The sequence below is a fragment of the Grus americana genome, chromosome 29 (genome assembly GCF_028858705.1).
Source record: "Grus americana isolate bGruAme1 chromosome 29, bGruAme1.mat, whole genome shotgun sequence".
Classification (NCBI taxonomy): Eukaryota; Metazoa; Chordata; class Aves; order Gruiformes; family Gruidae; genus Grus; species Grus americana.
Window position 1 is genome coordinate 2,894,175 of NC_072880.1, and position 12,211 is coordinate 2,906,385.

Genomic DNA, 12,211 nt, shown 5'->3' on the forward strand with positions numbered 1-12,211 from the left:
TCCCGGGACTACAGCTCCCAGCGTGCTCAGCGCTCGCCGCCACGCACCTCGCAAGACGGGAAGCAGCGATTGGCCGGTAGCGTAGAGCCAATCGGCGGGCGCCTTGTTTGGTCGGATCCGGGCCGGCCTGCAGGGAAGGAGGCAAGATGGTTCTGGAGAGCACCATGGTGTGGTGAGCGGGCCGGGCCGGGCCGCGCCGGGGGCTCCTCTCCCCGCGCCCCTCTCCCTCCGCCCCACGGCCCCCACCGAGCTCCTGGGGCCGGCCGGGGCCGCCGCGGGTTTCCCTGAGTCATCCCGGGTGGCGGCGGGGCCGGGCCGGGAGGAAGGCAGGGCCTGAGGGGGCCGGGGGTGTAGGCCGAGCTGTGTGGGGAGGCAAAGCGGGGGGCTGAGGAGAAGATGATGATGGAGAGGGGGGGAGTGGATGGGTTTAAGGTGGGGAGGGGTCAGGGTAGTGGTGGTGAAGGTTTTGGGTGCTCGGGGAGGGGTTGGGTGAGGCTGGGGGCTGTCACGGTGGGGAGGGACGGGCTGGGGTGAGGGGGGGTCTGCTGGTGGGGAGGGCTCCCGCCCCAGCGGAGGGGGGTGAAGGGGCAAGAGCAGGTTGAGGGGGCTCTTGGAGACCCTGGCGAGCTGTGGAGTGGAGAGGGGCCCCTGGAGACCCCGGTGGAGGGGATGGGGTAAGCAGCCACCATGGGGCTCTGGCGTGACGTGGTGCCAGGCGATGCTGTGACCGCAAACTGGGATCACGTCCCGGCAGAGGGGCGCAGCCCCGAACTGTGCAGCCCCAGCCCTGTCGGGGCACCGGTGGGGGGTACCTGCGGCCCCAGGAGGGTCGGCTGCTCCGCTCAGGGCCTTACCCGGCACCGCTGGGGCCGGGCGTGGTGGGTCGGTGCTCGGGCAGTTGTCGCTCAGCGTCAGCGTTGGGGTAAGAGGGTTTTGTCCCTGGGTGCTGAACACAGCCAGGGCTGGAAGCAGAGATTAACTTTGATGTGCAGCCACAGTCCTGTCAGTTCTTGGTTTTAGTGTTTAAGAAGGCCACGATAGAGAAACACGGTGAAATCCATCCTGGTTCTGTTGTTCCCTTGGCTCTCCACACAGTCCCGCAGCTGTTTGGATAAAGACATTACTGTAGCCTGATTTGCTGACTGTATATCGGAGTCCTTGATGTTTTCTCAGGGTAACTCTTTGCTTACTCATGGTTAAGGGCATCAAAACATGTTGCTGCTCCTTGTGTTGTCCTGGAGAGCAGGAAGAATTCACTATTGCTCCGTGAATAGTAAGCTGCAGTTCAGAAAGCCTCAGCCAGGTTGCTTTGTGTCTTTGTGCCTGAGATGAAGTTCAGCCACTGCTGCCTCCACGCAGCCCACGACGGGTATTTGGTGTGGGCCAGAAGAGAGGTGACCCAGCACGAGCCCCAGCCAGTCCTGAGCAGGGAACCCGTGGCTGTAGGGTCAGGGAAACAGTCACAGGCAGGGGTTTTTTTGTTTGTTTCAGAAGAAATGTTTCCTCTGGTGTTAAAAAATTCTGGGAGTATTCTTCAGGGAAGTCTTCATTTGGGGCCAAAACAAACCCTCAAGCTCTTGTTTACCTCGTCCTCCTTCCTGGGGTCACTTTCCTGAAGGCTGGTGTAAGAGCAGGCTTTTTCTGCCTGCTTGGTGCTATATTTAATAGCCAACAGAGTGGAGGGTAGGGATTTAATTACAGCGATGTCGCGATGCGGCTGCTGCTGTTAGACGCTGTGGGGCACTGTTGCCCGTGTGCTGCGTGGGATAAACCTGCGTGGTTTGTGTAGGATGTCCCTGCCCTGGGAAAGCTGCTTTTTGTCCTGAGGAAAACTCCGCAGTGGCGATGAGTGCGGAGCTTTGCGCTGTACCACGGAGCGGTGCCTCTTGGTGGGTTTTTTGTGGTGGAGACGGAAGAAGGTGTCGCGGACACGTGGGTCTGAGGTTGTGTCTGGCCACAGCCGCCTCTCCCGCTCTTCAGCAAGGAGCTTTTGGCCGTTGTGGGGAGGGGATCCCAGCGCTTGTCCTGTGACCCAAAGGTCAGATCTGTTCTGAAAACTCAGGGAAACGCAGGGACGCCTCGTCTGTCTGCCCCGGGAAACGTCTGTGTCCTGCTGCACATCCCCAGCTACGTGACCTTAGGAGTGCTGTCCTGAAAAGCACCTTTTGGGGAGGAACCTCACCTGTTTCACAAGCTGACACCCTCCTCTCTGTGTTTCAGCGTCGACAACAGCGAGTACATGAGGAACGGAGACTTCTTACCCACTCGCCTGCAAGCCCAGCAAGATGCTGTCAACATTGTGTGCCACTCGAAAACCCGCAGTAACCCCGAGAACAACGTGGGGCTCATCACCTTAGCCAAGTACGCCCGGGGGGAACTGGCCTCAGGGTGACACTGGGGAGCGGCTGGGGGGACCTGAGAGAGGGCGCAGGGACAAGGAACAGGGGAATGTTGCAAAATGGAGCAGCAATAGCCCAGTCTAAAACCAAACCAGTTCTTCCGGGAGGACTGCTACAAGAAAACCTGGTTCCTGACCGGTCCCTGGTTTGTTGGGCTCGCTCCTGTGACACCAGGATGTGTTACGGAGGCTTTTCTCTCTCGGGAGGTCTCTGCCAGACCCGTCCTTGTGTGGCCTTGTGTCCCAAAGGGTGGCAAATAAGGGCTGAGCTGTTGCTGCAGCTCACAGGCAGCCCCGAGAGAGTGGTTCCTCTGTTTTCCTGAAATCTGCAGGACTTCAGTGCCTCTGCGAGCTCCATCTTAGCCAGAGTCGATTAAAATTGGCCTGTGGGCTCAAGGTTGCTGAGGCAGGGGACAGAGACGCACACAAACCTTCATGCAGACAGATTACTTTGGGTTTTTTTAGGAAACTAGGCTAAAAGTCTGGCTCCCTGTAAGCACTGACCCACGTGCTGGCAGCTTGGAGCTGCAGGCTTAGTGCAGGGTCAGCTTTTCTTGCCCCTGTAGCAAATAAAGGGTTTTGCAAAGAAATTCTCAAAGAAGAGGTCACCACCGTAAGCGTTTTTGTGTTGCAGTAACTGTGAGGTGTTGACCACGCTCACTCCAGACACGGGCCGGATCCTGTCGAAGCTACACACGGTGCAACCCAAAGGGAAAATTACCTTTTGCACGGGGATCAGAGTTGCTCACGTAAGTGGTCTTGTCGGTTCCTCGTGAGTGAGTCTGCGCCTTTCTCTGTAATTCCGTTTGCCTTAGCGGGTCCTGTTAAATTACCCGTCCTGTTGACGGCTCGGGGACGGGAAGTCTTATTCTCTTAGTGTGTCTACGGCTGAACAATACTGAGCAAATCGTTTTGGTTTTGCCTCAGTTTCCCCTATCTGCAAAACGCAGATGAAACCTCCTTCATAAAATCCAGTTTAAAAGCTCGGAAGTTTAATAGTCTGGTCCAGGTTTGCTTCGGAGGAACCTGGCAGCTGCTTCGCAGAAGCCCAGCTGAGCTGCACGGCCCTTCTCGCCCTGAGGAGAGCAGCGCCCAGCCGAGGAGTGTCCCTCAGGATGCGGCCACCCTTTTGTCCCGTTTTCTGTGCCAGACAAACTGCTCCCAGCTGAGCGAAACTGCCGGCAGAGGGGAGGGCGGCCGTTGAGACGTGCCTGCTTGAGGGCAGTTTGGTGAAGCTTGCTGCTGGGAAGTCTCGCCTGGAATTGAGCTTCCATTTTCCTACGCAACAGGAAAAGTCTCAGGGGTGACAACCGACCACCCCTGTTTCCTGAGTGTTGCTCCTCAAGTACGACACGACTTCTGTCTTGCAGCTGGCTTTAAAACATCGCCAAGGCAAGAACCACAAGATGCGAATCATCGCCTTCGTTGGGAGCCCTGTAGAAGATAACGAGAAAGACGTGAGTAACGGCCAGTCAGAGGAAAAAATGTGGGGTCGGCTCTGCACTCTGCTTTGAGCCGTAAATGGGGTTTACGGTTTGTTCCTGCTCCGTATTGGGAGTAAGGCTTTATGCCCCGCTTCCTGCCTCCAGGATTGAATCCTGAGCGCTGCTGCTGTTGGTTTCTGATGAGCTGAGCATGGGTAAGAGCCAAAATCCAAGCTAACGCCACAGTGTCTCCTCATTGCAGCTGGTGAAACTGGCAAAGCGTCTTAAGAAAGAGAAAGTCAACGTTGATATCATCAATTTTGGAGAAGAGGTGAGGCTTCTGCCGTGTTTCTGGCACGAGATCCAAGCCAGGATTTTGTGTCCTTTCCAGCCTGGAGCCCTTACTCAGGCACATGAGGATACGAATGGTTCTCTGAGCCTCAGCAGCTGCCCCAGTAAAAATGCTAATGTGGAGAGTGACGTTTCCCTTGGGAAGACACCTCTCCTGTTTCACTGCGGGTGTCGTTAAATGCTTTCCGTCCTGACGGAAATAGCGGAGCTCTTGGCTGTAGAGTGGAGAGATGCCGGGTTTGCAGCTGAGGGAGCCGGGCGAATCTCTGGTCCTTTCTCTTTGGCCGTAGGAAGCCAACACGGACAAGCTGACCGCCTTCATTAACACCTTAAACGGCAAGGATGGCACCGGCTCCCACCTGGTGACGGTGCCGCCGGGGCCGAGCCTGGCCGATGCCCTCATCAGCTCCCCCATCCTGGCCGGGGAGGGAGGTGCCATGCTGGGCCTCGGCGCCAGCGACTTCGAGTTCGGCGTGGACCCCAGCGCGGACCCGGAGCTGGCTCTGGTGAGTGGGGCGACGGGGAGGGTGGCTGCGGGCGCCCACCTCAGTCCGTCCGAGCTCTGCCCCGCTCAGCTCCCCGCCTGTCCCCGTCTCCGCAGGCTCTGCGTGTCTCCATGGAGGAACAGAGGCAGCGGCAGGAGGAGGAGGCCAGGAGGGCTGCGGCCGCCTCTGCGGCTGAGGCTGGGATCGCAGCCACTGGCGGGGACGGTAGGGAGCTGGGCAGGGAATAAAGCGGGCAGGGACGGGCAGGGTGTCGCCAGGGAGGGTGTCTGGCCAGCGTGCAGGCTCCCGCGGCAGCGTTCATCGCTGCGAGGCCGCCCGGCGCTGAGGGAAGCGTCTCCGTTCACGGCGAGGCCCTTCTGCGAGGCCGCGTGTGCGAGAGGGGCCGGGGATCGCATGTGGCGCTGGCCCTGCTGGGGCAGCACCCTTGCTGGTGTCTGAGCGTGGGTTCCGTCTGCGCAGATTCGGACGATGCTCTGCTGAAGATGACGATAACTCAGCAGGAGTTTGGCCGGGCCGGGCTGCCCGACCTCAGCAGCATGACGGAGGAGGAGCAGATCGCCTACGCCATGCAGATGTCGCTGCAGGGAGCGGGTGAGCGCCTGGGGCCGGCTCTCGGCCCATTCCCAAAGGGAGAAGCAAGGAGCGGCTCCTCTGCCTGCGGGGCTGGAGCAGCCAGCCCCTACCCCCCGGGGCTTGTCACCTGGGCAGGGCCCCCATGGCCCCGAGCACTTGTGGGGCGGGTGCGCGGGTGTCTCCCGTGAGGCGTGGGGAGGCCGCGGGCGCATAAATCGGCCGTCCCTCTCCTCCGACAGAGTTTGCCCAGGCGGAGGCGGCAGAAGTGGACAGCAGCACGGCCATGGACACCTCCGAACCCACTAAGGTGAGGTTTTGTCCCCCTGGGAGGGGATCCCGGCCCATCCCCTCCGCCTGTCCCCAGCTCCTCTCCCTCTTCCCGCAGGAGGAAGACGACTACGACGTGATGCAGGACCCCGAGTTCCTGCAGAGCGTGCTGGAGAACCTGCCGGGCGTGGACCCCAACAACGAGGCCATCCGCAACGCCATGGGCTCCCTGGCCTCGCAGGCCTCCAAGGAGAGCAAGGACAAAAAGGAGGAGGAGAAGAAATGAGGGCGCTGGGCCGGGGCTCGCTGCCGCCCGCCCCGGGGGTGAGTCGGCCGCGGGGCCGGGGGCTCTGCTGTAACCGGGCAATAAAGGCTTTCCACGGGTCTCTGTGCTGACGCCTCCGTGGGGCTGAGCCCTGGCGGGGGGCAGCTCTGGCCCCTCCTGGGGGGGGCTCGGGGTTCCCCCCTGCACCGGGGGGTCGGGTCCCCCCTGCACTGAGGGTCGGGGTCCCCTCACACCGGAGGGTCCAGGTCCCGTCCCCGTCCCCCCCCCCCCCCGCACCGGGGGGCTCCGGGTTCCCCCACACCGGGGGGGGGGGGTCGGGGTCCTGCACCGGGGGAGGCGGGGCACACGTGTCTGGGGGCGGGGTCTGCCTGCCCAAGCCCCGCCCCCCGCGCCACCTCCCCGCGGCCCCTGTTTCTGCCCGCAGGATGTTTACAGTGAGGCCGGAGGGGGGTGGGGCTTGGCGGGTTGATGACCAGCGGAGTCAGCCAATCAGTGAGGGGGTAGTAGGGATGTTGTCGGTTCTGGGGGGAGGGGGCTGGAGAGGTGGCCAATGGAGAGTTGGGGAGGGTGGGATTTTGTGTTGAGTGGCGGACGGGCGGTTCGATGGGTGGTGTGGCTTCGTCATGGCGGACTGGCGGGCGGGCGGGCCGGTCAATGGGGGAGCAGAGAGGCAGGGGCGTGTCTGAGTGACAGGTGTCTTCACCGACGGGGATGAGCCTTGTGCATCACGTGCTAGCCGGAGGTGGGCAGGGCGGGCATGCAGCTCCCTCCTTGACTGACAGCGTCGCCAGCAAATGGGAGATGATGGTTGAACCACCTCTGAGAGCTTGCAACCAATGGGACTGGCGGAGGGAATGGGCTCTTGCGTTGAGCGACAGGTCTCTCGCTCAATAGGAAAACAACAGCTGGGAGGTGCCCTGATGGACATTCTCTGTGGCCAATAGCTGCGAGAGCCCGTGCTTGAAGGACAGCCTCGTTTGACCAATGGAAAGCGGGAGGAGGTGGGCTGTCTTGATGAACAAAGCCTCCAGCCAATAAGCAGCGAGGCTGCTCCGTGCGAGAGCCGGAGCCAACCACCAATAGGAAGCGGGACAGCGGGGTGGGCGGGGACCATGCTTTGAATGGCACACCCGCCCCCCAATGAGCACACCTCGCGGGAGGCGGGCTCCAGCCGCGGAGTTGTCTTCCGCTCCGCCAACGGCGAGTGCGAACAGCCGCGACCACCCGAGAGCGACAGCGGCGCTGGCCAATCGCAATGCGCGCGGCGGCGAGTGGCGGGCGGCGTCACCAATGGTGCGGCGCGGGGGGGGCGGGAGCGCGGCGCGCGAGCGGCCGGCGGCGAAGGGCGGGGGGCGCGAGCCAAGCAGGAAGTGGCTGAGGAGAAGCGGCAGCCGCGGAGGGGCCTGGGCGGGAGCTGGCCGCCCCCCGCCCGCAGCAGCAGGTACCGCCGCCGCCGCGGGACCCCCGGGCCTCACACGGCCCCGGGGAGTGCTGGGGGGCGGGCTGGCTCGGGGGGGTGCCGGGGCCTGGTGGTGGGGTGGGTGGGGGGGCCTAGGCCTGGAGGGGAAGCCCCGGCCCGCCCCGGTCAGAGGAGGCCGTGAGACGTGAGGGGAGGTGACGGTCCTGCCCCTCTTCCCCCCCTCGGGACCGGGGTGAGCAGGAGCCGTCCCCCTGCCCGCTCGGGATGTGGGGCGGCGGTAACGGCCGGCCCCTCCCTTTCGTGCCTCGGGGTGGGGTCACGGTCATCCCCGTACCCCTGCGGGGTCTGGGGGGGTCACGGGCACCCTCTCTCCTCCCGCGCTTTGGGGGAGGCACCGTGTGTCCCCACCCTCCCCGTGAGCTTTGGGGGGTGGCGGCGGTGGCAACCTAAGGGCCATCGTGTCCTGTTCCCCTCTGGAGGTGCGGGGGGGGGGGGGCTGTAACAGTTGTTCCCTTCAGGAGCCGGGGGTGGGGAGCGGTCCCGTTCCCCCGCATTTACAGGGAGGGCTGAGTCCATCCCTCCCCCCAGGCCCGAGGGGTCTGGGTCGTGACTCCCCTCCCCGCTGTCTCTGGGGAGCCCGGTCGTGTCCCCCTCCCTCCCCGCAGCGGGGGGGCTGAGGGTGCCCACTCGCATCTCCTGGGGAGACCTGGGCTTGCTCCCCCGTCCCTGACATCACTGGGAATCCCCCCGTTCCCATGGCTCTGGGTTGTGCTCCCCTATAGTTAGGGGCAGGACGAGCCCTCCCGTAGCTGGGGGAGGCTTTGGGGGGGTTCACATGCCCCCACAGCTCCCCATCGCAGCTCCCTCTCTCCAGCTCTGGGATTTGGGACTGTTGTGGTTTCCTTCCAGAGCTCTTGGCACTGAGCTCCCTCCTCCTCCCTGCCCTGAGGGGGCTGAGGAGAGGGGGGGCAGCCTTTCCCTTCCAGCACAGGGCTCAGAGAGGGGCTGGCAGGGGTCCCCCCCCAGATCTTCAGCTGTGACATCTCTTGCAAATAAGGTGGTGTCTTGTTTTGGGGCCCCAGTTCCTGGGGGGATTTTCTCGCTCCTCAAGTTTTTGAGGAGCGGCTGAGTGAATAAGAAGCCGTCGGGCTTTGGGCTGTCTAGATCCTCCTCCCTGGTTTCTCTAGGTAGCGGCGTCCTGAGGACGGTGTTTGATAACGGGGCGTACGGGTCTCTTATCACACCCCGATGTCCCGGGAAGAACAGTGGTGCGGCTGCCAGATGGTTTAGGGTTTTGGGAGGAGGGAACCTTGCTATTGCACCGGTTTTGGTGGGGGAAGAGACTATGGGAGGTGTGAAGAGGATCCCGTAATGCAGCCTGTGTGTTTTCAGAAGAAAAAGCGGGTCCTGTAACAGCTGTCTGCCTGTTGGGGATGGTTGGGAGGAATCGGGAAGCTCTCTAGGAGAGCTGGTGTGGTTCCAGATGCAGGAGAAGGCTTGCGGAGAGGTGGGCACCGTCCTGACTTCCCATGGGGAAGAGGCTGGGAATAGCCAAGACTAACGGCAGGTTCTTGCTGTTGCTTCTTGAGTTGCCCGGTGAGGCTCGGGGGTCTCTGGCCTGCTCTGGGTCTGCAGGCAGCGAGGTGCCCCTGGGCTGGGGGTTGCTGAAGCCCTGGGGAGGAGGGAGGAGGCCAAGGGGCAGGGAGCGCACTTTCTGTGGGGAAGTCGAGCGTTTCAGCAGGGCTATTTCTTGTGGGTCTTGGCCACTTCCTAAGAGCCTCCTGGTTTTTTGTTTGTGAGAGGGAGAGTGGGTTGGTAGTAAGAGTGGGTTGTTTTCTGTCAAACCCAGTTTCTTTTCTCCTCCCGTCGTTTCTCAGGCAAAAAGTCCCTTAATTCCTCGCTGCTGGTGTCTGCGTGTCATTGGGTAACAGGCAGCCCTTGGGGGCTGTGATTACCTTCCCACAATTAGTTTAATTCAAAGAGGGGAGTTTGATAGCCTCCATACTTAGGTTTTAAGCGATGCGTTAGGAAATGAGCCTCGTTTGTGGAAACAGCTGCCTCAAAGGATGTATTTTTAGTGTGTCTGAGGAGGAAAAAAAAGTGCGTCACCCACATGTGGCTATGCTGGCATTAGCAGAGGCTGGAGGACTGGCGAAGGTGCTTCCCAAAGACTGCCTTCCCTCGAGTTCCGCTGGTCAGGAGCGGCGGGAGGATCGGTGAGCGCGGCCAGCGCTCTTACTCCTGATGTTCGTCCTGCAGCCTGGTCTGTGCGAGGGGGTCCCGATTCCCCATAGGGACCACTCTAAACCAGTGGGGCGGTGCAGAAGTGCAAGGCTCCCATTGTCGGAGAGGTGGTGCTGGTGTGGAGGTAGCTCAGGATCTCCTGTGATGACCAGGAGAACCAACAGCACCTGAAGCTCTCATCGTCTTGCAGGAATCGTGTTCGTCTCTAGATTTCTGGGTTTGTTCCACCCTGATTAGGTTCTCCTGGGTCTAATCCCTCCTTCTGCTAACACGCGATTGCCCCCTGCGAGATATTTTCTAGGCCTTTAATTTATTTGTACCACCAAGTACCAAAGCACACATCTGGGTACTATAAAAATAATAACGTGCTAATAGCAAGTGAGCGCAGTTATGGCGCGGGGCCGTCGTAGTGTGCGATGGGAACGAGGGAACTCGGTGTTCCCTTCCTTTTGGCATCCTACGTGGCAGATTTTCTATTTATACCGCTAGAATAAACGGGGTGTTCTGGCTGAGTTAAGAAACTTTACGTTATAAAACGCAATGTGATGAAATAGCAGGAAACCCGCCGGGATGGAGATAACTGGTAACCGCTCGTCGCAATGTGGAAACGGTCCCAGGTGAGGGGAGCATCGTTTGGCTGAACGCCTGGGGAGATCCTGGTCATTCTTCCACGGAATGTCTGCCTGGAACCATCAAACCCTTGTCTGCGTACACCAGTGTGGATCCTGGTCATACTGGTAAATCTGGGAACCAAAACCTCCCCGCGTTGACGCTGAGACTGGTTTCTGCCAACCATGGCTACAAAGATGCCTGCCAGTGTTTAAAAACTTAATTTTTCAGGCTGGCCAAATTGTTGGGATTTCTGGATCTCGTCCACCACTTGTTTGTTTTGATATCTCTACAAGTTAGCAGATGGTAGAGACTTAATTCTGTTAAACGTATGGGAATTTAATCCCCAACCAGCCTCCGGTCAGGATGCGTCGTCTCTGCGTGGCAGCTGTGCCGGCATGGGATCTTGGGACCGGGCTGCCGGGCACCTCTCCCTGGATTTGCACCCGACTGCGGGGACGGGGAAGAACTGAATTTCCTGCTCCGTTCCCTGACGAAGCATCTTTTTTGCTTGAATTCAGTGAAATCCGTGAGCTAGCTATTCCTATCCCGGCAGGGGGAATCTGTGTGTTTGCTGCGTGTTGGTAAGAGACCGTCTCCTCTCCCTTCCCTTCGCAGCTGATTTTAGATTCGCCTCTTGCTTTTAGAGACTCACTTGCTGTCCCAAAGCCTACTGAACGATAAAAAATGAGCTTAACCTGTTTCAGTGGCGATACCTGCTGGTCTGGGTCTGACACCAGCCCCGTCTCTGTATTTCACTGTAAATGTTATTCTCTCCTGTTTTTCTTTCCTACCGATGCGTCAGAAGGAGATCTGGGGTGGTTTTGTTCTTGCCACGTGTGATCCAAACACCGGGGAGGGATCCCCAAGAAGCCACCTTAGACAGACGGAGCAAGCGCGCAGAACAAAGGGAGCACGTTTTTTAGTGACTTTAATTACAGCAATTGTAAATCTGGGTTCAAACTCTTCACGACCAGCGTCTTCAGACTGAAAGCGGCAAGAAGGTTGTTCCCTTCCCCACGTGTGAGCCGAGGCCGTCTCGGCCTCTCTGCGGCAGTGAGGAGCTCCGACCTCTTCCCAGAGCGTTTGGAGATGATGCTTGAAACGATGGGGCAGCCCAGGCTGATGGGTGCCGCTCCCTTGTCCGGGAGGGTTGACGTGCTGCGGAGAATAACGTGGGGTTTTTTTCTGGGGACGTCTGTACAGGACTGAAGCCAAGAGCTACCTGCGCCCGTCCTCCAGCAAATAATTCAAGCTCCATACTTCAAGCCTCCTTGAAATTGGAGGCAGTGGGCAGCCTGCAGCTGGGGATGCTGCTTATTAAATTTTAAAGCGAGCATGATTGGTGTGTGTGAAATAGGAGGCAGCGTTTAAAAAGGAGAGGAAAGTACCGCTGCTGGGCACAGATCTTTGTCCCTCGGCCTCCCCCAGCAGGATGGGGCTGGGTTGCGTCGATGCTCTGGGAACACAGGCGCCTTGTTTGCAGCTGGCGAGCCTTTTGCACAGACACAGCTTATATCATTTATTTATAGAAATAGATATATACTGCCGGACCAAAATAAGTCGTGCTAACACCAAACAACTCCCTTTTTTTTGCAGTTGCTGGCCTTGTTTGTGGGTCTGGAGTAGGATTTTGCTGCTCTTTGCTCCCCCTCCCACGGTTTTTACCCCATGCCAAGCTAGTTCTGCCAGCACAACCTCTGGGTGTGCCTGGGCTGGGTCCGGGCACAAGGACGGCCTCGGCTCCGGGTTTGGAGGCTGGGATTTGCCACGGCGTTTGCATCATCGCAGCTAGTTCTGTCGGGGGATAATTCCTCCTTGTTGATACAGTCGGGGGCATCCGAGCGAGGCGTGTTTGCCTTGCTGTGCTGGCGGATGGGGCCGGAGCACTTTGCCGCGCCAGCTTACCCGCTCGGTGCGACTCCCGTGCAAACGGCAGGCCTTGCGCCGTCACCAGCTCTCTGCCTGCTCGCTCTCCCATAGGAAATGGAGCCAGGAAGGGGTTTTCAAGCGGCGCTCCTCCTCCTCGAGCTGAACTGAAACAGTGCTGGCTGGCTTGTGCAGGCACGCAGCTCGCCAGCCGGTTCAGCCGAGGCGTTTGCAGCCCTTGGTTTTGGGGTTTTTCTGCAAAGG

General features: G+C 59.9%; 2 protein-coding genes across 3 annotated transcripts in view; both read left to right on the forward strand.

Moving 5' to 3' along the window:
* Positions 1–67: 67 nt before the first annotated feature.
* Positions 68–5,903, forward strand: PSMD4 (proteasome 26S subunit ubiquitin receptor, non-ATPase 4). 2 transcript variants are annotated; one of them, XM_054806050.1, is made up of 10 exons: positions 68–172; positions 2,221–2,361; positions 3,033–3,147; positions 3,769–3,855; positions 4,085–4,153; positions 4,464–4,679; positions 4,775–4,883; positions 5,139–5,270; positions 5,492–5,559; positions 5,638–5,903. In XM_054806050.1, the coding sequence occupies exons 1-10, from the start codon at positions 147–149 to the stop codon at positions 5,803–5,805; spliced, it is 1,131 nt and encodes a 376-aa protein (XP_054662025.1). In that variant the 5' UTR covers positions 68–146; the 3' UTR covers positions 5,806–5,903. The 2 variants fall into 2 exon arrangements, with proteins under 2 accessions (XP_054662025.1, XP_054662026.1); XM_054806051.1 differs by lacking the exon at positions 68–172 and adding an exon at positions 742–1,174.
* A 1,228-nt stretch (positions 5,904–7,131) lies between these two features.
* The window catches only part of ZNF687 (zinc finger protein 687), a 29,833-nt gene continuing 24,753 nt past the window's right edge, over positions 7,132–12,211 (forward strand). The window contains exon 1 of the mRNA XM_054806222.1: positions 7,132–7,246. The gene's annotated coding sequence lies outside the window, so the exon portion shown is untranslated. The remainder of the gene's footprint in view (positions 7,247–12,211) is intronic.